Source organism: Terrapene carolina, unplaced genomic scaffold (assembly GCF_002925995.2).
Source record: "Terrapene carolina triunguis isolate 2854851 unplaced genomic scaffold, T_m_triunguis-2.0 Scaffold112, whole genome shotgun sequence".
NCBI lineage: Eukaryota > Metazoa > Chordata > Testudines > Emydidae > Terrapene > Terrapene triunguis.
The window spans coordinates 12,452,528-12,479,813 of record NW_020664463.1 but is presented as its reverse complement, the minus strand read 5'-3'; the positions used below and the strand labels follow the sequence as shown (position 1 = coordinate 12,479,813).

Below are 27,286 nucleotides of genomic sequence, written 5' to 3'. Positions count from 1 at the left end.
TAGAAAGGCTAAAAACTCTAGTTTTTTCTTAAATACTTGTTTTGTTTCTATGTTCATTTTCAGTATGTTTACCTGCCTATAAAAAGTTTGAAAGGAAAATCACTATATAAATTACTTGGAGATTTTCAGATGAAAAGGTGCTATGTAAGTGCAAAGATTATTATTATTTTTGGGTCCAATATTGAAGTCCTTAAGGAGCCCGAACACTGCAATTAACTCTACATGGGCAGAGCCCTACTCCCCTGCAGAATTTCATTAACTTCAACGGGGCTATGTGCAGAGACAGGGATCTGACCGCATGGAGTCAGTTGCAGAATAAGGAGCAGATTTTCAAAGGTATTTACATGCTTAAAGATGCAGATATATGCCAAATGGGATTTTCAAAAGTGTCTAAGTGGGTTAGGCACTAAACGTCCATTGAAACTAAACACCTAACCTGCTTACACACTTTTCAAAATTCTACTTGGGGAGAGGTGCATCTTTAGGTGCCGAAATACCTTTATCAATCTGGCCCATAGTTCTCACTCAGGCATAAGTCTCTGAAGTCATTAAGCCAAATTGCGCTCTCAGTCATTTCAGGGACTGAAATGGATTTCCCCTCTTGTGGCAGGTAAGGATATTAAGTGCTGCCCTTGGATCAATCACCCAAGATCATGCAGACGCACCTAAAGCAAAGCGTGTAAAGGAAGAGACCTCAGCAGATTATTGGCTGTGACAGCATCAGAACTATCAGCTGGAGCAGACTATGTTGAGCCAGTTCTCTTAATACTATGAAACCAAACTGTTCCTGTGCATTATGTGCTGACAGAAGACGCTTCCCCATTGAGAAGGAGCGTATAATGTGTACAGTCCAGATTAAGATTTGTGCAAATTAAAATATAAGATCACAGGAAAACCTTTGGGATTTACTGTCCATATTTCAAGTCTATGCTGAGCACTGCAATAGATGTACATTGCATAGCACTTTTAATCACCAATACAAGTTTTATTAAAAAAAAATTTAAAAAAATCACCAACCAGCAGATGCAGGGAAGGGCAGGTAGGAAAATTAATTGTTTTACTTTTTAATTAAGATCATGGATGGCACTGCAATTGCTAACTGCATGTTGCAGATCAAAGATAGTTGATAACGGATGTAGCTCATCCCAATTTGCAAATAAACTCTTGGGATTCTTGTAAAGTCAAGCACTATTTGTGAGGATTTTTTTATATCGATTAAGCAATATAAAATACTAAGATCATTTTATTATGTTTTCTAAAATGTCAGTTACAGCTACAGGGCCTGCTTCTGCTCCTGCTAGAGTCAATGGGAGTTGTGCGATTGACTTCAATGGGAGCAGAAATGGGGCCAAAATCTAGGAAGGTAGCCATAGCAGCAATAGAAGTTTCCCATATTTTTATTATTTCCAAATAATTTAAGCCTAGTGATAATGGTACTAGTTTGTACCAAATGGTACCAGGATGGTACCAAACTGTACCATAGAATTTCTATCTATAGAAATTCCATTCTTGAATAATAAAAGTACAGCAATAGGAATATACTACTGACCACATGGCCAGGATAGTGACAGTGATTGTGAAAGGCTTAGGGAGATTAGGGAGGCTACAAAATCAGGAAACCTAAAAATAATGGGGGATGTCAATTATCCCCATATTGACTGGGTACAAGTTACCTCAGGACGGGATGTAGAGAGAAACTTTTTGGATGTTATTAATGACAGTTTCTTGGGGCAGCTAATCCCGGAACCCACAAGGGGAAAGGCAATTCTTGATTTAGTCCTAAATGGAGCACAGGATCTAGTCCAATAGGTGAATAGATCTGAACCACTCAGTAACAGCGCCCATAATGTACTTAAATTTAACATCCTTGTTGGGGGGGAAATACCAAAGAAATCCACCACAGTAGCATTTAACTTCAAATAGGGGAACTACACAAAAATGAGGAAGCTAGTTAAATGAAAATTAAAAGGTACGGTAACAAGAGTACCTGCAAGCTGTATGGAAACTATTTAAAAATACCATAATAGAGGCTCAGACTAATGTATTCCCGCCTAGAACAACAACAACAACAAAAACAAACAGTTAGAAGACCAAAAAATGCCACCATGGCTAAACAACAGAGTAAAAGAGGCGGTTAGAATCAAAAAGACATCCTTTACAAACTGTAAGTCAAATCCTACTGAGGAAAATAGAAAGGAGCATAAACTCTGGCAGGTCAGATGTTAAAGTGTAATCAGGCAGGCCAAACATTTTTTTAAAGAGCAACTAGCAAGACACTAAAGCTAACAGCAATTTCTTTTAAGTACATCTAAAGCAGTAAGGATGCCAAACAATCAGTGGGGCCATTGGATGATCGAGATGCTACAGGAGCACTCAAGGAACACAAGGTTGTTGCCGAGAAGCTAAGCTCTGCATCAGTTTTCACTGCAGAGGATGGGAGGGAGATTCCCACATCTGAGCCATTCTTTTTAGGTGACAAATCTGAGGAACTGTCCCAGATGATTTGTCAATAGAGGAGGGTTTGGAACAAATTGATAAATTAAACAGAAATAAGATACTAGGCAAATAATATTCAACCAAGAGTTCTGACGGAACTCAAATATGAAATTACAGAACTACCTACTGTGGTATGTAACCTATCACTTAAATCAGCCTCTGTATCAAATGACTGGAGGATAGCTAAGGTGACGCCAATTTAAAAAAAAAACACTCCAGAGGCTATCCTGGCAATTACAGGCTGGTAAACCTGACTTCAGTACCAGGCAAATTGGTTGAAACTATAGTAAAGAACAGAATTATCAGACACATAGATAAACATAATGTTGGGAAAGAGTCAACCCAGCTTTTGGAAAGGGAAATCATGCCTCACCAATCTATTAGAATTATCTGAACATGTCAACAAGCATGTGGACAAGGGTAGTTCAGTTGATATAGTGTACCTGAACTTTCAGATAACATTTGACAAGGTCCCACACCAAAGGCTCTTAAGCAAAGTAAGCAGTCCTGGCATAAATGGGGAGGTCATCTCATGGATCAGTAATTGGTTAAAAGATAGGAAACAAAGGATAGGAATAAATGGTCAGTTTTCACAATGGAGAGAAGTAAATAGCAGGGTACCCCAAGGATCTGTAGTGGGACCAGTGCTGTTCAAAATATTCATAAATGATCTGGGAAAAAGGATAAACAATGAAGTTTGCAGATGATACAAAATTACTCAAGATAATTAAGTCCAAAGCAGTCTGCGAAAAGTTACAGAGAGCTCTCACAAAACTGGGTGACTGGGCAACAAAATGGCAGATGAAGTTCAATGTTGGAAAATGCAAAGTAATGCATATTGGAAAACATAATTCCAACTGTTCACACAAAATGATGGGGTCTAAATTAGCTATTACCACTCAGGAAAGAGATTTTGGAGTCATTGTGGACAGTTCTCTGAAAACATCTGCTCAATGTGCAGCGGCAGTCAAAAAAGGTAACAGAATGTTAGGAACCATTAGGAAAGGAATAGATTAAATAGACAAATATCATAATGCCAATATATAAATCTATGGTATGCCACACCTTGAATACTGTGTGCAGTTCTGGTTGCCCATCTCAAAAAAGATAAATTAGAAATTGAAAAGGTACAGAGAAGGGCAACAAAAATGATTAATGGTATGGAACAGCTTCTGAATGAGGAGAGATTAAAAGGGGACTGTCCTGCTTGGAAAAAAGAGAAACCTCTGGGGGGAATATATGATAGAAGTCTATAAAATCATGAATGGTATGGAGAAAGAGAATAAGGAAGTGTTATTCCTTCACATAACACAAGAACCAGGAGTAATCCAATGAAATTAATAGGCAGCAGGTTTAAAACAACCATAAGGAAATACTTTGTCACACCACACACAGCCTATGGAGCTCATAGCTAGGGGATGTGTGAAGGCCAAAACTATAACTGGGTTAAAAAAAGAATTAGATATATTTATGGAAAATAGGTCCATCAATGGCTATTAGCCAAGACGGTCAGGGATGCAACCCCATGCTCTGGGTGTTCCTAAACCTCTGCCGACTGCTGGGACCGGAGATGGGTCATTCGATACTTTTCTGTTCAGCCCCTCTGAAGCATCTGGCACCGGTCACTGTCAGAACACAGGATGCTGGGTTAGACGGACCACTGGTCTGACCCAGTATGGACATGCTTATGTTTGTATGTAATGGGACTAATCCTCAATTGTGTCAGGGATGGTATGGATGGTTGTCCTTTCTGCTTATGTGAAACTTGGGTAGCTGAGGTCAAAAAGGGTTCCCAGGATAACCTAGAGCAGCCTAAACTTTAACTTTTGTCCACCAAGTGTAGCAAACTGCAAAACACAACACATGTGAATCAAAAGCCAAAATATGACATTCCCCCCTAGCTACAGCACTATGAGCTGAGATCTTCAAAGCTTCTTAGAAGATTCAAATGCTCAATTTCCATTAATTTGAATGGAGTTGGAAGTGAGTCTGAATCCCTTAGGCAACTTTGAAAATCCCAGCCAAGAGCACTAGAAATGAAATTCTCCCCTTTCCGGAGAGCCAGCACAAAGTCTTTGCTCCATGGAAGTCCCATATGAGCCCTGTGGAATCTTAAGATGAAGAAAGAATGTAAAAGAAAATTACAGAGATGCTTGGCCAACAATTTTAAGGATGTTGTTTGCACTTAAATTGTTCACTCCTTAGGAAACCGTAATGCTTTTTAACATGCACCAACAATTACCATGGATGTTCTAAACCTTTTATTTTTTTTAGCATAATTAATTTAGACAGCAGGAGCAAACTGTTTATTATTTAGGACACATATGTGATCCACTCAGTGAGCACTGAGGCTCACGTGGATTTGAAGATTCCATAGTTATTTCACAGTTATAAAAAAATGGTACTGCTTTCATTTCACAAGTCCTTTCTCTGACTGTGTTCACTATTCTGAATTCCAGTCATGTTCTGAATTTATTTGGAAACCAGTTCTTTGTGAAAAGACCTCATCTGGAATCATGGCTTTAGCTCAATTCAGGAAAGCACCTAAGCATGTGCTCAAGTGATTTCTTATATAAGGACAGATTAAAGTGCACGCATAGGTGGTTTCCTGGATCTGGGCCTTTGTTTGTTCTCTTCACCAATCACATTTAATATATTTTCCACTTAGTTTTCTTAAAATCTTGGCAAACATCTTGTTCTTTCAGTCAAACAAAAGCAGAAGGCACCACTAGCTTTCTGAGGTAATTAATTGTTTGTTTAGTTTCATCTGGTTCCATTCTTGAAGTTGAAATAGCAGAGTGAGCCAAACCCAGATTTAATTCTGAAGTCAGTGGAGTTATACCTGGAATGAAGTTGGACCTCTGTATTACAGAGATGCTCTGGTGTTGTATTGAGGGTTAGCACCAGTTTTAGAGATACAAAGTCAATATTTTGCTGTTTCGCAAGTAGCTTCCAAGAAAATGCAGATTAAAGACAGCCAAGAAAGACAAGGCTGGTTCAATGGAACATGTATACCTTGTGCCTATATTGTTCAAGTGTGAGATTTTACACCTTCCTCTGAAACAATTAATGAACTACTGGTGGAAAAACGGTGTCAGACTTACTGGAGTGGCTCACGACCAAGTGTGCCAACCTCATGGCGGACTGTCAAAAAGCAGGGCAGACATACCAAACTGATGGTATGTTCTATAATTCGATTTCACCAACCCTGTAACAAATGTGAACTCCTAGATTGCTGTAGCAATTTTACCATGGAGTCACAGACAGTCCCCTTGGGCTCTCCAGTCTATCCTGCCACCCAAGCAAGCTGGACTTAGTGATAAATGGTCACCGACACCAAAAATCACAAAATATTCAGGTTGCTTCCAGTCCGAAGAGACCAGTCGCTTACCCCGATCTCACACCAAAGATACCACTTGTATCCAATGCTGTAATAAACTAACTAAAGGTTTATTGACTAGGAAAAAGAAATGACAGCTATTTACAGGTGAAATCAAGCAAGCATATATACACAAATGAGTTCCAGTCTGTGATGACTGGTGACAGAGATATAGTAATCTGTCAGCATTGAATGACTTTTTAGGCCTTAATCCAGGTTGACCCTGGAGCCCTCAGCTTTTTGTTTCTTAACTCCAGCCCTTGTGAGAGTGCAAGAAAGCTATTTTTATTTTCCTCTTCCAGCATTCAGACAGATAGGATGAAGCCTTCTGCATGTATATCTCCATGGGTAGATGGGGCAACAAACAAAGCTTTTGTCCTATAATGGACCACTTAATTTTTGATACTCCTTCTGGATGGGTGGGGGGAAGTCTCTCTTCCCATCTGAGTTCACAAGTTCAAAGCAGGCATTTTTACAATTCTAAAACAAACATATTTTACCTTGTAGCATGGAATACAGACATTACAAATAAGATTAATGCATGCATCAATTTACAAGCATTTTATAGAGTCCAAACACATCCTTACAAGTCTAACACCCATCGTTCAACTATATTAACATATAATTGAACAGGTCTAGTTTCCAGCTATGAATTTGTCAGTGCTCAGCGGATGCCTACAGACTTGGCAAGAGCTGGCACCTGATTTACCAGCATCACACATGATACCAGATTAGAAAGACCACTGGTCTGTTCTGGAGATGTGCCTAGACCAGATCCTCAGATCCGAACACTCTCAAATTCTGAAAGAGTTCACATTCAGATCTGAACTTTGACACTCAAGCTCAGCTTCATTTTCTTTTACATAGAGATTCCTGTGTTCTTAGGGTATCATAAAGTAAAAGAGATTATAAGCAGACCCTTGTTCTCTTGTTGAATTTGAGCAAATACACAGTCCACACATACCCTAAGACTTTAGACCTTCCTATTGTGCAATACTTTCTGTTTTGATTTCTAAAAAACAAATATAGTATGTATAGTCTGATAGCCAAAAGACCTATTGTATTTTGTGGTTTTCGATTAAAATGACTGGAAAAGAGAAGAGAAAAGTATAGAGGAGACATTATTATAACAATCATTTTAAGAGGAAAAGGGGTAGGAGCAAGTGAACATGCACATTTAAAACCAAGACCAAGTCAACTCAAATTACCAGCTATAGCCTAACAGCTAAGAGGACAAAAGCACATATCTAAGTATTAAGACAGCAGATATCAGAAATTCTTCTAGAAACACACAAAATCAGCACACATGCAAAAATACCGCACAGGGTCATGCAAGAAATAATTAGAGGCCATACTGTGAGAGGATAATGGAACATAAAAACAGCCATACTGGGTCAGGCCAATGGTTCATCTAGCCCAGTATTCTATCTTCCGACAGCGGCCAGTGCCAGACGCTTCAGAGGGAATGAACAGAACAGGGCAATTATCAAGTGATCCATCCCCTGTCATCCAATCTCAGCTTCTGGCAGTCAGGGGAAAATAAGGGAAAGAGCTTGATGTATTATGTAGCTTTTACATTTTATTTCTAATCAAAATTAAAGTAAAAACAATCAGTACTGCAACAGCCTTTACTTCTGTGGGATTCCAAAAATGTTCATATGCTTACAAATGGGTACATCACCAGACCAGCAGAATAATTTGCATGTTTCAAGCTGACATATATGTAAAATAGCCAACTGCATATCAGCATTAATGAGACAAGTCAATTTGAGTAAACATCCCAATTTCAGTCTGAACAATTATTACAGCTAGAACTCTCTAAAAAATCCACCACACTTTTGTTTGACAGTGGAAATTGGATTAACTTTGTTCTTATTTATACAGTGTGAAATAGACTCCAAAGAATCTTTTGGATCTTGTCAAAGCTATTGTTATGGTAAGCAGGTATAAATTATTTTAATTTATGGGAGGAATATTAGATTGTTATTAAAACATAATGAAAGGCCATTTTTTGCATTTAAAAAAATTGTGGAAAATAGAATCAAAGTAAAAGCCAGAACAATTATTGCACAGAATCTTCACTTAAATTCTGTCCTCTCATTCCTTATCCATTTATAATATATTCCATTGTCTTTCAACCACAAAATTAGAATGGAATGAACAGCTTGCAGAGTTACTTTAACTAAGCCACTCCAAACACTGAAATTATAATTTGTTTTATTTGAGAGATGATTAAAATGTATAATAAACTAGGTACAAATAATTTTTTTTAAATGATTTTTTTTTTCAAAAGGAACTGACCTTTTCCCAGAGGGGAAGGAGATTTGAAAAGACTATCCCTTTCTGAGTTGCTTTAAATCCAGCAAGCATACGAATTTGATTTGCTACCAGTTAAAAGAGGGAGTAGAGAAGTCTCTCTGGTGAATTGAAGCATTCCCCCTCCCCGCCGCCTCCTTTATCTTTACTTCTTATTTGATTCTCCCCTAGAATTTTATGATTTTTAAATATTAAACAAAGATTCTGATGTGCAGCTGCTGGCTATTGGAATGCACTCGGGTTTTGCATTTAAATTGTTCAGTGTGGTTACCAAGCTCCGGCATGTTACTCCTGACTGACATGCCAGCTAAAACCACGGCTTTCTGATCTTAAAGCAGCTATTTTTCACTACCAAGGACGCCACATTAAGAAAATCATTTGTACAGAAGTAAACATTTTAACCAGATGCATCCCTGGAGTACTTCTATTTGCTTCAATGGAGTTAAGCCAGGGATAGATAGATAGATAGATGGCCTTTTGATTTCAGTTTGAGCAAACGTGCTTAAGAAGGGAGCTCTAAAATGAAACAAGGAAGCTGCAAATGAGTACTTTTTAAAGCCATGCTGATTCTTACTCCAGAGAAATCTTGCAGCAAATGCTCCTCCCCTGATATGTCACAAGACTGAGGTGAACATCCACAAATAAATATAAGTCAGGTGAGACTGTTATTGAATAGAAAGGCTACTTAACATTCTTTATCCACTTTGTATTCTCTTTTCCTGTAGCTCACCATCAGTGAAAGCATGATTTTTTTTAAAAGGAGTTGGCTCAAGAAGAAGAGTATATATATTACTTATTCCAAAAATTTTGGCCCCTTTTGAATTTCCCCACCATTTAAACTCCTCCTATTCAAGGGGCAGAACCTGGCTCAGAATATGAAGGACATATTTTCTGTTTGCTTACATGGTATTTAGATATTTTGTTCAACAACTAATTTCCTCTCATGCCAATTTCCTCATTCAGGAGAAATCACTAAGATTGCCATGCAAATAAAAAATAATAAGCAAATCTCAGAAGAAATTTTCAAACTGCATCTTTCAGAGGGTTTAGCTGCACATCAGGCACTGTGCTTATAAGCCATGATTAACATATAATGATGGTCTAGAAAATACTTAGTCCTGCCTCAGTGCAGAGGATGGACTAGATGACTTATCGAGGTCCTTTCCAATCCTACATTTCTATGATATCCTCCAGGACGGATAAACACTGAGGTATCCGTTAGAATTAATAGCAGCTACAGTAGACAAATGACAAGTGTCAATGAGTTCCATTGGGGCTTTGAGTGCAGGGAAGATCAGATACACAAACATAAGAGAAAACCTCTTACAACAAGAGACTGGAAGTATAATGTATTGCTAGAAGGAAAAGTTCAGACTCTCAAATCCAGGCCCACAACATTCAGGTGCTAGGTATAACAGCGGGGGGAAAAGCATTGCCTTCATGGACAATTTTCTGGCAGATCTGCTAAAGCTGAATATAAAAGATGATCCCTTTTATTTACTGAAGTATTATCCTATAACGATGTGTAACGAGGCAGGTGGTAGAGGTTGCTGGAGGGACATTATAATGACCTTGATATTTTCAAAGTCTCTTAACTTCTCTATTTGTGTTTCTAAATTTCTTTTCTATTTCAAAGGTTCGCCAGCTCATTCACACTTCTTTGTTAATTTAGTTTCAGGGACTTCATGCAGAGCTTTGATGTCTTGGTATTTTTCTCTGTCACACACCGGGGTGTGGGTGGTGTGACCTAGTGATGTGAACAGGAGTCTGGCCTAGTGGCCGAAGCAGAATCAGAGGGCAGAACCAGAGGAGTGGTCAGGGGACAAGCTCCTGACACAAACATCCTAAAGTACTTTTGTTCTGTCGACTAGTATCTTGCTCAGTCAATAGAGTTTAGGGTTGCCAACCATTCTGGATTGGCCGGGAGTCTACCAGAATCAGCCTTGATCTCTTGGTGGCTATTGAAAGCAATCCAGGAGATTTTAATAGACCACCAAAAGTCCGGTTGGTGACGCAGCGGGGCTAAGGCAAGCTCCCTACCTGCCCTGGCTCTGCGCAGCTCCCGGAAGTGGCTGGCATGTCCAGCTCCTAGGCACAGGGGAGGCCAAGGGTCTCCGTGTGCTGCCCCTGCCTCGAGCGCTGACTCAGTAGCTCCCATTGGCTGGGAACATGGTGAACAGGAGTTGTGGTGGCAGTGCCTGCAGGCACGGGCAGCGTGCGGAACCACCTGGCTCTGCCTAGGAGCCGGACATGCTGGCTGCTTCTGGGAGCTGCCCAAGGTAAGCAACGCCCAGCTGGATCCTGCACCCCTGCCCCCTCCAACACTGCAACCTCCTGCCCCAGGTCGCAACTCCCTCCTGCACCCAAACTCCCTCCCAGAGCCCACATCCCAACCCCTTGCCCCAGCCCTGAGCCCCCTCCTACATCCCAATCCCCTCCTCCCCAACCCTACCCCAGAGCTCCCTCCTGCATCCCAAACCCCTCATCCCTGGCCCCACTCCAGAGCCTGCCCCCCCTCCAGCGAGAGCCCTCACTGCCTCCTGCACCCCAACCCCCTGCCCCAGCCCAGTGAAAGTGAGTGAGGGTGGGGGAAGGGCGAGCAACGGAAGGAGGGGGGAATGGAGTGAGCGAGGGTGGGGCCTCGGAGAAGGGGCGGGGCAGGAGCGTGGCATCAGGAAGGGGAGGGCAGGAGGTGTGGCAAGGGTGTTCAGGTTTGTGCAATTAGAACGTTGGCAACCCTAATAGAGTTTGAATCTTGTACTCTCTTAGCCATGGGTTTAACTCTTACTTTGTGTATCAAGTTTGTGGTGAAGCTGAGGTAAATTAGTTTTACCTGAAAATATACATATATCTTCAACAGATATTATGGGTAACATCATGGTCCCATAGAAGTCAATGGTGAAATTCCCATCAACTTCAAGTGTGTCAACCCAGACATCTCTGGGTCTGGCCATATCAGAGTGAATTGGCTAATCTAATATTTCAAGATCTCCAGTGTAAATCAACTGATCAAGTACTAATGACTCAGACTGCCATCTATGGCCTAGATTCAGGAAAGCATTTAAGGATATGCTTAAATTCATCCTTATTCAGGAAATTCATGACTTAGCCCTATGCAAGTAAAAGGTGCAAAAAACGTGCTTTAAGTTTGTAAAGAATTTTGGGATTCATCAGGGTGAGAAGTGGGAAATACTATTAGTTATTATTTCATTCTGTAAAAAAATGCCAAGCTTTGTAGTTGAGGTGCAAAAATGTCAAGGTTACTCATAAGCTCAGGCTTACGCATTACTGTTGTGTTGCAAGTTAAAATAGTGCCAAAAACAAATCAAAGGGGAAAAACCCACAAGGGACACTATCAAGATAAACATTTTAAAGATGTGCTTACCTGTCACTAATAAAATGCTATACGTTATTAAAAACGGAATTTTTAAAAATCTAATGACCTGTTTTTCAAAGGTGTGAAGCACCTGCAGCTCCCAGTGACTTCCCCTTTGAAAGTCAGGTGATAAATGTACATTTTCACCATTTACACTGATAGTTTACATTTTGCATTTCATTCATTTTAGACTAACATTTTAGACTGCTCAGTTGTTTTTTTCTGTTTCTTGTGGGCTAGCAGAATGATCACGTGTCTGGCTTCAGAACATACAGGAAATGAAAAACAAAACAACTTTTCACTGATTATAAACAAATACATCTATTCATATTTAGGTCTTGTACATTTGTTTTTAAACAAAACCAAACCTGAATTTGTGGCCGATGGTCCTGAACTGGCAAAGCACTGAAGTGTGTACTTAAACTCTAGTACATGTTTGAAGTTAAGCATATGTTTACATTCTTTTCTGGATCGGGGTCCAAAGTGTCTACACTATTCCCATGTATCACTTTAAATAGTGTAATATGAAACAATACAATAAGGTGCAGAGTAACATCTGCTAAATCTAGGAAATGTCATACATTTTAATTTTTATAAATATACCTGCTAGCTGCACAATGCCATGCCTTGCAACATCGTAGTATGGATGATTAATGCTTAGTTCAGTGTCTTCACATGCTGCTGGTGTGAAGGAGGTCTTTCGCTTTTCCATTATTGCATGTTCTGCCTCATCTTTCTGTAATTCTAAAGCAGTAAGCAAGAATTTATAAAATCAACTACTAAAAAACCTTCTTCTATCTCGCATACAATATTGCGAAATTGAGATCCACCCTCCAGCCTCCCAATGATGCCAGCTTTCTTCACTCACTCATTTATTACTTTTTCAAAGAAGCACCTTCATACTTTCTCCTATGCTGGGCTGCATACATGGGAGGAGCTCCCCATAAACATCTGCAGCAAAGCTCTCTCATTGCCCTCCTTTAAGTTCTTCTTGGCTACGATGCCCACAAAAACTTGACAGTAGTTAGGCAGTTCTTATGCTGTGATCACTGCTTGTCATAACAACCAATGTTGTCTCACTGTTTCCTTACGCTTCCCCTGTCTGTCTGTCATATCTTGTTTTATACTTGGATCGTAAGCTCTTTGAGACAGAAAAATCACTGTCTGAAACCTTAAATGTATTGGGGGACACAGTGGGTTAGACAGCCTAAGAAAAGCACTAAGGGCCTGATGCAAAATGCAGTGAAATCAATAGGAGTCTTTCCATTTACTTGAGTGGACACTGGACTGGACTCTTTTCAGTGAAAGGTAGATATGGCCCTTTACTGTACATGGACATGACATTCACCAAAACCAAGTGTGATACTTAAAAAGAGATGATCGCAAGCATGCACAGGCCTTGGTGTCGGAAAACAAATACCTAGGTCAAACACATTGTGAGCTGAATGCAAAGTCACAGCCATTAATATTTCAATACTGTTCAAAAGAATGATTCTGAGAAAGATACTAGAGTAAAATTATAACTGATATACTAACATGCAAGTGACCTGATGGCTTAAATTAAGAAAGGCTGATATTTCAAGAGACACATTATTGTTCTCCCAAAGCATATCACTCACTGTTTGTCAGCTGTTTCTTTATCATACAAGTTATATTAAGATGAAGTTAGTAATATTATCAAGAAGAGGAGGTTACTTGCCTATAACTGGAGGTTCTTTGAGATGTGTGGTCCCTATCTGTATCCCACTGAGGGTTACACATGTACACCATGCGTCCGGAGTTGGAGAATTTGAAAGTAGTGTCCATTGGTTTGTGCATGTGCCCTGGTTTGCCTTGTGCTTCTGTCCGAGGCAATAAAGGGCGGGGTGGACAGATTGCATCTTCAGTTCCTTCTGTAATCTGAATTGACCAATCTGCAGCAGAGGGGAAGGTGGGCAGGAAGTGGAATACAGATAGGGACCACACCTCTTGAGGAACCTCCAGTTACAGGTAAGTTACCTCCTTTTCTTCTTCGAGTGATGGTCAAGTGACTATTCCACTGAGGGTGATTGACAAACAGTACCTAAATTGGAAAAGGGTGTGAGGATAAGGATGGAATGGTTGTGAGGAGAACTGTCGTGTCAAAGGAGGTGTCCGCTGCTGAGTCCTGCACTTAGGTGTAGTGTGCTGCAAAAGGTGTGCACCGAACTCCACATGACTGCTCTAGATACGTCTACAAGTGGAATGTCCTGAAGGGAGGCTGTGGTTGAAGCCTGAGCTCTCGAGGAGTAAGCCTGCACCCCTGTAGGAGGTAGGCCTGATAGTTGGTAGCAGAGTTTAAAGCAACCAGAAATCCATTTGGAATTCTTTGGGTGGAGATGGCTTGCCCCTTGAGTCTCTCTGCTACTGCCACCAGTAGTCAAGGGAACTTCCTGATTGGTTTTGCTCTCTGTAGGTAGAAAGCAAGAGCTCACCATACATCAAGGGAATGGAGTTGACATTCCTCTGCAGAAGCATGTGGTTTCGGAAAGAAAACAGGTAAGTAGATGGTTTGATTGATGTGAAACTGGGAGACCACCTTTGGTACAAATTTGAGGTGTAGACGTAAAGAGACTTAATCCTTGTGGAACACCATGAAAGGCAGGTCTGTCATCAGAGCCTTGAGTTTGCCGACCCATCTCACAGAAGTAATTGCAACCAGGAAGGCAACATTCATAGAAAGGAGGAACATGGAGCATGAAGCTAACAGCTCAAAGGATGGCGTTGTTAGCACAGAAACTAGATTCAGGTCCCTCTTGAGTGTGATCATTTGGACAGGTGGGAAGGTTCTGATGAGGCCTTTCCAAAACCTAGTGGTAAGCAGATGCATAACGACAGAGTAACCTTCCACTGGAGGGTTGAACTCGCTAACTGCTGCCAGGTGGACTCTCAAAGAACTGAGGGCAAGACCTGATGACTTTAAGGAGAGACTGTAGTCTAGGATGAGGGGGATCCCCACTGATTCTGGTAAGACTCCTTTGTGTTGAGCCCAAGATGAGAAGTGTTTCCACTTGGCTTGGTAACATCACCTTGTCCTTGAGGGCTCGTAGCAGGCGCTGCTCCAGTGTGGGGATTCCTGGGCACCCACAAGGCCAAGGTCCGCAGGTGAGACTGTTCGTCTGAAGCAATTCTCAAAGCCGTTTTTATCATCATCTCTTTCTCAGGGGGTGTATACATCCACAAACAGGCTCTGGCAAGAAACACTACTGCTTTCTATTCCCACACTTAACACTCTTGGGCCCTGCTTATCTCTTCACCTGTTTATCCAGTCGGAGTGGCTGCAAGCCAGGCCGGACGATCAAAGCCAGTTCACTACTAGCTCCACCCGGACCATCCTATAACAGGCCAAGGTAACTTGCGGTCAGCCCCAACACTCCACCCCTTGTTTCCTGGCAGAGCTATGCTGATGGGGGGATCATACACAGCTTCATGGTATGCCATGAGCACTCGCACCCGCTGCGCCATCCGTCGAATATAACAACAGAGGGCAACCCACAATACAGAGCAGCCCCCCATCACTACAAAAACAACAACAGTGGGATGTAACATTAAATTTAGGGCAGCCGTGGCCTTAAGGGACCACCCCTTAAATACATACCACCAATGATGAACAGTTAGCTCCGACTCAGCCTTCGCCATCCGGACAAGGGAGCCATGATCATACAACATTCTTACCCGGGTTTCTGTGAGTGCTGCGCCACGCTCCACCAGCACCTGAGAAACCACAGGGTATTGCTGCAAAAAATATTCCAACTCAGCAAAGGTAACCCCGAGCTCCAGAGAAACATTCCAGGGTCTGAATTCAAGCCACTGCTTGTAAGCATCTCTCGTGGTGCTCCAGTACACAACACGTATGGTGCGGTCAACTACATGGGTGACGTTGCAGCGGCAATGCTCCACCGGGGGCTCACTGCACTCCCCGTCTTCCCAGACTACCGTGTGAAACGACAACACACACACACACAACACCCCGGCCACTGTCGTAAACCCACGTGTCGTTGGCAGCACTCCGTCGCAAATGCCTGCAGGTGATTGTATTCCACTGGTCAGCATGGGATGCCGGCCAGACCTCTCCATAGCCGGTGGCCATATCGACCATGGTGGGAAACATAATCGACTTGCCAAATTTGAGCAGGCTGGTCTCCCCGCGGCACCTGTCTAGGGGAGCCGGCTTCCACCTGTAAGGGCTTAACAATCTGGCAAATCTTACAAACAGTTTTAGCTGTTTTTAGGGCTACATGTGAAGTGGGGATACCTTGGGCCTGTGCCCAATGGTACGCCCACTCCTGGCCCAAGTGCCCTGAGTGCGTGTGTATCCAGGAAGCCAAGAGGGAAAGAGCCTCCCCCTCACTGGCAGGGGCCACCGTACACTCGGCTATGTGGGCCAGTTGGTCCGCGGCAGCATTCCAACGATGCTCCTGGGTACGATTCTGGTGGGCATCTACATGAAACACATAAATCAAAAGGTCCTGCGCAGAGGAATACAATTCCTGCCAAATAGGGGTGCCTCACACAGGCTTGCCATGGACGGTCCAATCCTGGGCTCTCCAGTGGCCCATCCAGGTGGCCAGTCCCTGAGCCCCTGTCCAAGAGTCAGTGTACAGGCGTACCTCAGGGTCCCCAAGGGAAAGCGCCCACCTCACCGCCAGCAGCACAGCATAAAGCTCAGCGTATTGGCTGGAGGCTCCCTGTCCCTCGGCAGTCTCGTGCAACTGGCGAACAGGATTTAAGGCGACAGCTCTCCAGCGCTGCATATTACGAACATAGCTGGCCAAGCCATCAGTAAACCAGGCGTAGGGCCGCTTGGCAGCGCTCAAACTATCAAATGAGGCACCCCATTGCACAGTGGGGGCTTCAGGCAGGGGCTGGACTGCAGTGGGGGGGCGGCCGCCCCGTCCTCCTCCTGGGGCTGCGCCAACTATTCATGAAGCTTATTAGTGCCATGGGGTCCTGCGCTGGCACGGTCATTAATATACCACTTCCACTTCACAATAGAGCTCTGTTGTGCCCTCCCCACTCGATTTCCAGTGTTGGGTTCCAAAATCCAATTCATAATGGGGATTTCGGGCTGTAAAACCACAGTTTGCCCCTCAGTCAGGCGCTCAGTTTCAATCAGGGCCCAATAGCAAACCAAAAGCTGCTTTTCGAACAGAGTATACTGGCTGGCCGCTTCAGAGAGTTTACAAGACCAAAATCTGAGGGGACGCTTATTGCGGGCACCCAACAATTTTTGCCACAGACTCCAAGAGGCGTAATCCTCCAGCACTGACACCTCCAGGTGAAAGGGGCTATGAGGATCATAGGGGCCCAAGGGCATTGCGATCTGGATGGCAGCTTTAGCCTCCTCAAATGCACACTGCTGGGATTTGCCCCAATCGAATGCCGTCTTTTTCCTAGTGACATTATAAAGGGACCTTAAAAGCAAAGCGAGGTGTGGGATGTGGTTATGCCAGTAACCAAACAACTCGATCACTCGCTGCGCCTCAACCTTGGCTGAAAGCTAGGCAATTTGGTCTACAACAGAATGAGGGATGTGGCACTGCGCCCCATGCCACACGGTCCCAAGGAATTTCACGCATCGGCTGGTGGGCTGTACTTTGTTGGGATTAACAACCCACCCCCTGGCCTGCATGTGAGTGGTGAGCGCCTGCAAGGTTCGCTCCAAGCTCAGTGGTTTGAGCATTGGCCTACTAAACCCAGGGTTGTGAGTTCAATCCTTGAGGGGGCCATTTAGGGATCTGGGGCAAAAATCTGTCTGGGGATTGGTCCTGCTTTGAGCAGGGGGTTGGACTAGATGACCTCCTGAGGTCCCTTCCAACCCTGATATTCTATGATTATGGTCCATCCCCTGAATCATCAAAACATCAATATAGTGGTGAATAGTCACTGATTCTTCGGGGGTAAACATCTGGAGGTCATCCGCCACCAACCCATGGCACAACGTGGGACTGTGGACAGATCCCTGTGGCAATCGAGTGAAAGTGTACTGGCGCCTGCCCCAGGTGAAGGCAAATTGGGCTTGTGCCTCTTCAGCAATGGGAACTGAGAAAAAGGCGTTGGCCAGATCAATAATGGCATACCATTCCCCCTCGGTCCGCCCGATGGCCTCAATTAAAATCACAACATCAGGAATGGCGGCCCTGGGGGCACCTCCCTGTTCAGGGCCCGGTAGTCTACCGTCATCCACCCAGACCCGCCATACCGGGCTGTTAAAAAGAGATACCACTGGCTTAATGACCCCTGCCCGGTGCAACTCAGTGATAGTCTCCCCTATCTCCTTCTGTCCCCCTTCCTTGAATTTGCTGTAATTCAGGAAATCATATTTGGCTAACAATGCCTGATAGTTTGCGATTCTCAATTGCAGGCTGGAAGATGAGAATACTTTACAACCCAGAAGATCTAAGCACTGCCCTTCTTTAGCTGTAGATTGAGGGTGTTGTTGTTTAGATCTTTCTGTAGTAGCCTGGACTACAAGGGAATTTGGGGGTGGGGGTGAGAAAAGAAATTTGGAGTCTTTGGCTGGAACACAGTAGCATTTTTTCACTCCTTTGGGAGTAGCTGTGCAGGTGGCTGGAGTGTGCCATACTATTCTGGCAGCTTCCAGTATGGCTTTGCTAATCAGCAATGCTATTCTCACTGGCGAAGGATAAACAGACGCTTGTGCTGGGAATCTTGGATCTCTTCTGCAGAGATCTGGAGTTTCCCCTCGACTCTCCTTAACTCTCCTGCAACTGTCTGAATTGATCTGGCAGAGAATTGATCTGGCTGATGCAGCCACCGTGTTGTCAGGAGAGGAAGAGAGGAGCCCTGCTCGTCCTGGCAGAACCGCTGGGATCAGGCTAAAAAGTTCTTATTCTACCATCGGGTTTGTATGCCTGGTGGACGGATCCGCCCCGCCCTTTATCGCCTCGGACGGAAGCACCAGGTGAGGCAGGGCGCATGCGCGGACTAACGGACATTATTTTCAAATTCTCCAACTTTGGATGCATGGTGTGCATGAGTAACCCTCAGTGGCATACAATAGGGACCATCACTCGAAGAGGAACATTAACAACTCCACTTTTTGGGTGTTTCAACAACAACATTTTGCATTCTGAACACCTATGTATTTCATATAACGAGATACATATGGGAAAACAGAGTATATAAGGTATTGATTCCAATCAGATTTATGTGCAAATAACTAATAACTGTGCAGAAAATACTCTTTCTAAATAATTTGTTTTATTTTCCATTGCACAATTTCCCAAGATCTATCAGATTACCCTTTAAACAGGAACATATTAGGATTGTGGGGTTTTTTTTTGTTTTGTTTCATTTTGCCTTTTAACATGGCTTTGTAACAAAAATGCATTTAAAAAACATGAAAAATGATTACACTCATGGCTGGGCCTGGGGTTTGTACGGGTATGCATGTGTGTTTGGTTTTCTTTAAATATCATGACCTTCTCCCTGAACTCTCACAATAAAAAAAAAAATCCATAGAAAATAAAATAGTGGCACTTTTAGTCTTAGAAAAAAGATGTAGCTATCAAAATAACCTATTTGTTACCTCTGCACACATGTAAGAATAAAATTCATAATATTGCCTACAAATTTATACTTCCCTACCTTTTAAAAATGATGAACTACAAAGGCAAAAATATACCACTCTGAACAGCTGGATGCTGCGGCTGTAAGGACTGAACACTTATGCCCTGAGAGCTAGTTGGGAAGTAATGGATAATAAAAACACAACCCAGACATGATTTTTTTTTTTAAATACAACCAACCACCAACAAAAAAACCCAACTTTGAATCATATTAAAAATCAGAACAAGGACAACAGTGTTCAGTTTTGCTTATGAATTTTAAGTTTCTGCACAGTATAATCAACCTTAGTAAACAAATAAAAAACAATAAAGCGGGGCAGGGACAGAAAGAGTTAACATATTAGCATCATGGGGTAGAACAGGGGAAGTTGTTTAGTAAACAAATGTGCTTATAAACACTGAGTTCACCAGAATCAATTGATATACAAAAGGCTATATTAACCTAAATATACAATATACTTTTTAACATAAAAGACCCAGAAATTTAAACCAAAGTTTCATAAACACACTGCCACTCTTAAGCTTATTTTGTACTGTACATAGGCAATCTCAAGTGTAAAAATTTATAATTAACTCTGACTGGTTTAGACTCACATGGTAAAGAACTGCAGATGTAAAGCAAACGTGTATTCATTTGTACTGTAGTTACCTGCAGTGATTAAAGACGCCCTACTATATATCAGGAACTTTTTTGAGACTAGCTACCTTGAACTGATTGAAATAATTCCTTATTAACCATTTTTTAATTTTTGGCAAAGGTAGGAGGGAGGATGTCTCATAGTAAAAAATGTTCATTATTCCAAACTGAGAAAAACCCAACTACTGTTCATCACCCTGCTTCAGTTCCTACTGGCAGTTACTGCTGTTAACCCTGGCTATGAGGGAAAAGGGAAGGCCTGATCCAAAGTCTACTGAGATCAATGGGATTCTAATTTCCATTGATTTAACTGGATTTTGGCTCAGTCCCCAGGACTAAAATGGGAGCCAGCTGTTGTAGAAATACATGATGACTGGGAAATCAAAGTGATAATATGGGACAGGGCAGGAAAGATAGAGTAAAATATAGATTGTAAAAGGTTCCTCCTCCAAGGTTCAGTCTGGCATCCTCAGAAGTGAGGTTTGGATTTTTTTTAAACACTGATTTTTCAAACTGATGAGCCCCGTAAAACCAGGGTCATATTGCTCTGTTCTTCTAACATATTCGGAGATAACATGCAATACCGCAATCTCTATGCACATTCAATACTTGTCTCTTTGGAGTAATGACTCCCATTTGTGCCACAATATGTGATGATGGTGATATTCCGATAGTCTAGAATTGCACTGGGAACATATACCAATAATTCATAAAAGCTGCATGTATTAAACTAACCTTCAACCCTAATGGCTTTAATAGGGTACACATCAGTACAGTGGCTATAACTCATATTGGATTGCTCAAAATAGTATTACAAAATGCCTGTGAAGTTTCTCACTTAGTGAAGACGCTCTATTAAATCATCTGTAATTCTACAAAGATATTATTTGAAGTGCAATAAAAAATATTTACCTATTTCGGCTAATTCCTCAAAATCAATTTCAGACATGTTTTCTATTAGGAACAAGCCTAATTCTTGCTGACCGATATTTGCTGGATTTGATGCCTCTTGGTTCTCAATCAACCCTAGAAAAACATAAACAGTTACCATCACTGTGAAAAAGCCTTCAGCTTTTGTTTACATTGTGTACGACTAAAGAAAAAAAATCCTATTACATGATTATGATTGGGTAATTGGAACCAAATCATTTTTATTTGGTAGAAATGTTGTTACAATAAAGAGGATTATAATAGGTTTTGACTTAGCAGTCAAGGTAATGCAAGGTGTAGTAACAGGATTTTCAGCAAAGACGATCATAGAATGATTTATTTTGGATTTTTTCCTTCTTCAAAATACATATTTAATATATATTGTGACCAAAGCCATCAGAATTAAGGAATTGTCAGTAATCTCTTCTTGGGCTACATAATACCTTTTATTCATCTCACAGCTATCTGTCATTTCCAGGAGGAAGTAAAGTCTATACTCATTCACAGTTGCCATCTTTATTTTGTTCTGCTACAGCAATAATTCTAATTTGACAAAATTGATTCCATATCAAACAAAATCATGAAAACTTCAGGTAGACATAACAACACTAAATACTTAAGCTACACAGCACCTCAGATATTTTACTGAGGCACAGAGATATTAAGTGACTCACCCAAGGTTAACACAACTACTCTGTGTCAGGAATTGGGAATGGGATTTGGAAGTCCTGTCTCCCAAATTCCTTCTCCATTAACTACAATACTCTCTTAAATTGAAAATCTGGACTCAAATTGGCAGGGAGGCCAGAAAAAGATCAAGCTTTTCAAACTCTTCCTTTGTTTTCATTTTTAAAAATAGCAGCATGATTCTGTAGTTGTTTTCTTTATAGAATTAAAAAGAACACCGGTAAATTTATAGCTGGGCTGAAGAAAAAGTGCTCATGAGTACACTCAAACCTTCCCCCAAGCTTAAACGTCAGCAATGCTATAATATGGAAGATCATCTTCAGCACTGGTGTGCAAACAAGCACACAAACCGTTTAGATTTCCTTGTCAATTCCCATGCTCCTTACTGCTACATCATGTAGCTCCCACAGCCCAAAAGGTTCTGGATTTTTTTTCTTCCCTTTTTAAGAATACACTAGAAATAGGTTTTTAAAAAATCCATAGAGAACTGAGATAGTACTAGTATTCCCAATGAAGTAGAAGCTCATTTCAGCAAAGCACTTAAGCATGTGCTCATCTCTAAGCACAAGTAATTCCTATTTTGAACACCTACTTACATGCTTTGCTGAACTGGGACCCACATCGTTAGAATGGTCATACATAAAATTTTAATGGTACATTTGAACTACATATTCAAAAGCCCTTCTTATGACTAGTCTTTGGACAGATGTGTCGAATGTTAGAGCTCTCACCTTCTTCCTTCGTATGCCTTAGCTATTTTGTTATATATATTTGATATTTATGAAAACATAACTACTGCTGGCCAAAGTCAGCTATGGCGTTACCCCACAGCAGTTAATGAAGTTGTACTGCTTACAGCAGGGCTGAATCTGGGCCCACCTCTTCAGTTATGTTCATTAAAGAGCAAGGTAGAACAGGACACACAAATTCACTGCATATCCAACATAGATGATTATAAAAGGGCTCCCAAAGAGAGTTAAACTAGGGCAGCTGAAATGTTGAATTTCCATTCCATGAAAAATTCTGACATTTTGGAGGAAAAAAATGTTCTAAATCATAATATGTCAAAATTTTGAGATTTTCTATTAATTTTTTTAAAAATTATGTTGGGTGAATCAAGAGATTTTGTTTCAGTTTTGAAATAACTTATTTTTTAATTTTATTTTTACATTATTTTAAATTAGGGTTTAATATTTTCTTTAAAAATATAAAATAAAATAATTTAAAATAATTGGTGTTTGGTATTCAAACAGCACTGGAAACTGGTAATTGACATTCACATTGATAATTCAGTATGGTAATTGGCTTGGTAATTGGTTTTTGGTTTGGTAACGTGTATTCTAATTGATTTGGTAATTGGTACTTAGTTTGCTCATTGGTAATTGGTATTCCAGCTGGTGTTATATGATTGGTATTCTAATTGGTAACTGGTTTAGTAAAAATTAAAATATATAAACATATAAATTTAAAAACAAAAAGTCATCATGAAATGAAAAATCATTCTGTTCCAATAAAATTGAATGCTTTGACCTTTTCAAAACATGTCAATTTTGATAAAACAGACTTTTTACAATAGAAAAACGTTCCATCATACATTTTTTGACCATCCCTAAATTAAACATGCATTATTTATAGCCTGATACACAACTGTGTGTTACGCCCAAATTCAGCCAAGTACTTAAGCATTTAAGTGATTTGCTGAATCAGGATGTTAATCATATTGAGCTGTTTGTAACTATACAGCCAATTATTATTTTGTTAAATTCCACCAATTTATCTTTCACTATCACTTACACTCTGGGCCAGAAGCAGGCAAACTATGGTCAATGGGAGCTGCAGGGGAGGCGCCTGCGGACGGAGCAGCACGCAGCAGAGCCACCTGGCTGACCCTCCGCGTAGGAGCCGGAGAAAGGACATGCTGCTGCTTCTGGGAGCTGCTTGAGGTAAGCGCCACCTGGCGCCTGAACCCCTGAGCCACCCCGCCACGTCCCAAACCCCTGCTCCAGCCTTGATCCCCCTTCCACCCTCCGAACCCCTCGGTCCCAGCCGGGAGCACCCTCCTGTACCCCAAACCTCTCATCACCAGCCCCACCCCAGAGCCCTCACCTCCCCATGCTCCAACCCTCTGCCCCAGCCCTGATCCCCCTCCCGCCATACAATTTCTATACCCAGATGTGGCCTTCGGGCCAAAAAGTTTACCCACCCCTGCTCTGAGCTGTCAGAATGTCCAACTCAACAGCTAATCTTAAGGACAAGTAAAGCAACTGAGTGGCCATTAGCAGCTCTGCTCATTTTCTGAGTCCCCTCATCTAAAACAAGTTCTGCAAATCACAGCCCAATTGCCCTCTCAGATAGCTGGTCTGAAGAGGGGGAAGCAGTATCTCACTGCCAGGCATACCCCTGGACCCTTCCATCCCAGCTCAACCTTAAAATCAAAGTCCATATTACAGAACATAATAAACTAAGGCCCTCATCTTGAAATTCTCTGCATGGATACAGGGAACTACCAGTGCAGAGAAGCTGCAGGATCAGGGCCAAAAAGAATTTAAGTTACAAGAATGTAAGAGTATTTTAAACTTTTGTTCTTAATTTTAAACACCACTACTAGAACCAGAAATAATAATACTCTTAAAAACAAACAAACAAAAATCCAGTTCCAAACTGGGGATTTTTTCCCCCTCCAGCTAAAGTACTCATGAACAACAGGGTTAAAGATGAATCTACTTACAGAGTCTCTGAACACTGCTACAGTGCATGCTATAGTATTCTTAGGGGGAGAAATGAAAACCTGAATAGAAGGAATGAAAACTAATATTCCATACTATAGTTACCTCCTTAAGACTCAAGTTGGAAAAACCTTCTCTTTTATATAGCTTCTTTCAGACCCTGCAGGATGGAAACAACTCCTCTTCTTTAGTACTAATTGGGCCACTCCCAGCTTTAATAAAGTAATCTGAGCAAAAAGATTTAAACATCCCCACAAAACTGCTCAGTAAGGTCTGATTTTTACCAAGTAACATTACTGTACATGTGATATCAACAACTCTAGTATTCAGTGTTTTCCACACATTTAATGTGCAAAGTTATTAGGATGCCAAAAACAATTTAGATGAAGAAAAAGGCGGACGGGGAAGCAACTATCTGCCTGGTTTTGGGCTTATTGTTCCCTCAGGGGCTGCAATTAGAAAGTTTCTAGTTACAAGACAAATTTATTGTAGCACCCTAGGAAATTGATTTCCTCTTGACCGCAGCATTCTCAGTTCCTAAGAGATAACATAATCTGCTTAATAGCATTCTATGCCAAATATCACCATTTCTGATAAACTGCCAGACTCGCTCCACCTCAAATTTGTTATGATAGAAGTTTGGAATCATTTTACACTATACCACAATCTGTATCCCTTCACATGCAATCTTATTACTTTCTGACAGCCCTAAAAGATTGTTACTTGATAAAAAGAAAATGAAAGCCGCCGCACATACAGTAAGTAGTCTGATAATGAACTAGCATCCATGGATATTTTAAACAAAGGCAAGGGATCCCTTACAAGGTTTGTCAATATACATGCCTCTTTGATGCCTCCTCTTTTTGTTCCTTCAGCTGTCAGATATGTTTTTTTTTCAAATTTAAATAGAATGCTTTTGCTCAAATTTTTCCCGAACATTCCTGACCTCTACCGATAATTCAGATGGAAATAATATATAGGCTCAATATTTGTTTATATGACATAAGGGGCAAAAGTGAACTAGAGAGGTTTCCGAGGATTATTTTATTATTGGTAATCAAAAATTACAACAACTTTGCATTTATATTGAGGAATCCCAAACAAATTTTTCTCTCTCACACATACACATACTCACTAAGTGAATGAACTGTTGTGAATAATTTATTTAACAACAAATTTAACTTCTCTTCCTTTTCATGGACTATCTTCAAGGAGCTTATGTTTTTCTCAATTTATTTACCATTTAGGATGTACTAAGAATACTTAGCCCAAAGATTTCTCATGAGCAGTTTGCTGAAAGTATTTGATAGTCAATATTCAAGTTGCGTTGGTTCATTTCATATTCTCCAATACTGGCTTACATCACCTCTCTTCCCAGACATCCGTATCTCCTTCACTAGCCACTTTCTTCTTTTTTTTTCATCTCCCTTTCTATTTTTTCTCCTGATCCTCCCTTTTTTCTTTATGCTGGGCTGCTGTTTAACATTTGGGCATTCACATAAGTAACCCACCAAACAGCAATACATAGGACCAGATTCTCCAGTCCTCTAAAACTACTTTGTGGCAAGAGATATGTGATAGAGAATTTCCCTTGCATAGGGGAACTCTCCTACCATAGAAAGTTGGTGATGATGCTCTGGTGCCTCCTGCTCCAGCCATATCCTCAACCTCTGGGTTTAAGAGAGGAAGCGTGTGAGGGGCATAGTGGGGCTGGTGCCTAGTGGAATGGAGTGCCACCATGCCCGATCCTCCTCCAGTAGGTATAATGTTCTATGCCAGTGACAGAAATTAAAGTAGCCCCATTATAAATAAATTAATGGAGATATCCTATCTCCTAGAACTGGAAGGAACCTTGAAAGGTCATCGAGTCCAGCCCCCTGCCTTCACTAGCAGGACCAAGTACTGATTTTGCCCCAGATTCCTAAGTGGCCCCCTCAAGGATTGAACTCACAACCCTGGGTTTAACAGGCCAATGCTCAAACTGCTCTAAGTTCTTCCAGGGCTGGGCAACCAAAGATCAGTGAGCTGCAAGCCACTCTTTGTGCCCACCAGTCTCCACACAGCTCAGAGAGAGTGGCAAATCAAGGACCCATAGCATGAGGTCTCTACTGTGGCACATAAAACATATGTCTATTTTACTAGTGCCATAAAAATTCACCCTCACCTTACTGGAAGGATACTAGTATTTGTGGCCTGTGCACAAATATAATTCAGTTCTCTTTCTGGGTTTTTTGTGTGTGCCTGTGTTTGTTTTTTAAAGTGACTGTTTCTTGAATATCTGACACAGAACCAGGACTGGTACAACTTAGCTCTTGAGGTCATCTCTCAGGATCACAGCAAGGTTGTATTCTAAATGTGAAAATATTTTAATCTTAGCATGCTATTTGCCACCATACACATACACATTTGCCAACAGACACAGCAGTGACCAACAAAGACATTAGTGAGCCTGCAAAGGCTCATTTAACTTCACTACTGTGAATAGTTCTATGATTTCAATGAGACAATTCACAATAGCAAAGGTAAACAAGTGTATAGGTCTCGATGAGCTCAGGGCCTAAATGGAAAGGCCAAATAAAATGATCAGAGCTGGTCAAATTTTCCTGAATTTCAAGTTTTTGACAGAATTTCTCATCAAAAATGAATTTTTGAACAAAAAATGAATGTAAATTTTTCAACAAAAAATAATCAAAAATATGGGTTTTGGCCAGCTGTAGTGCTGGTCAAAACTTTTCAACAATTGAAAAAATGGACAGAACTACAGAACTTTGGTATTTTGCAAAACAGCATTAAAATTTAGAAAAAAAAGAAACCAAAATGATTTTTTACTAGCCGGAAAATTCCCCAGGTGGAGGCTCCAGCCACTGGGGAAAGAGCACATTCGCACTTAGCATTCTTTAAAAATGAAAAATATTGAACAAAAGCTAAATGGTTTCTCACTAACATTTTCACTTATGAAGAAAAAATTTTTCCACTGAAAAATAGCCTGTCACCCAAAAATGTTTCACCAGCTTCTAATTACAACTAGGCCCTGCACCCTTCACCCCTACCATGTTACTGGCCAGTTTCCTTGGAAACATACCAGCATCTAGGAAAATTAATTTCAGCAGGATAACCAGAGAGCACCAC

General features: G+C 41.2%; 1 protein-coding gene across 3 annotated transcripts in view; it reads right to left on the bottom strand.

The window, feature by feature from the left end:
- LOC112109791 (proline-rich protein 5) overlaps positions 1-27,286 on the bottom strand; it is a 423,972-nt gene that overhangs the window by 66,683 nt on the left and 330,003 nt on the right. The window contains exons 1-2 of one of the 3 annotated variants that reach the window (XM_029911678.1): positions 20,727-20,809; positions 12,171-12,311 (exon numbers count right to left, since the gene is read on the bottom strand). In XM_029911678.1, the coding sequence (XP_029767538.1) occupies positions 12,171-12,311; positions 20,727-20,763 (178 nt within the window). In that variant the 5' untranslated portion in view covers positions 20,764-20,809. Of the gene's footprint in view, positions 1-12,170; positions 12,312-12,344; positions 12,373-20,726; positions 20,810-27,286 lie in introns of those variants that run through there. The other 2 variants (XM_024204427.1, XM_026652268.2) reach the window with 2 other exon arrangements.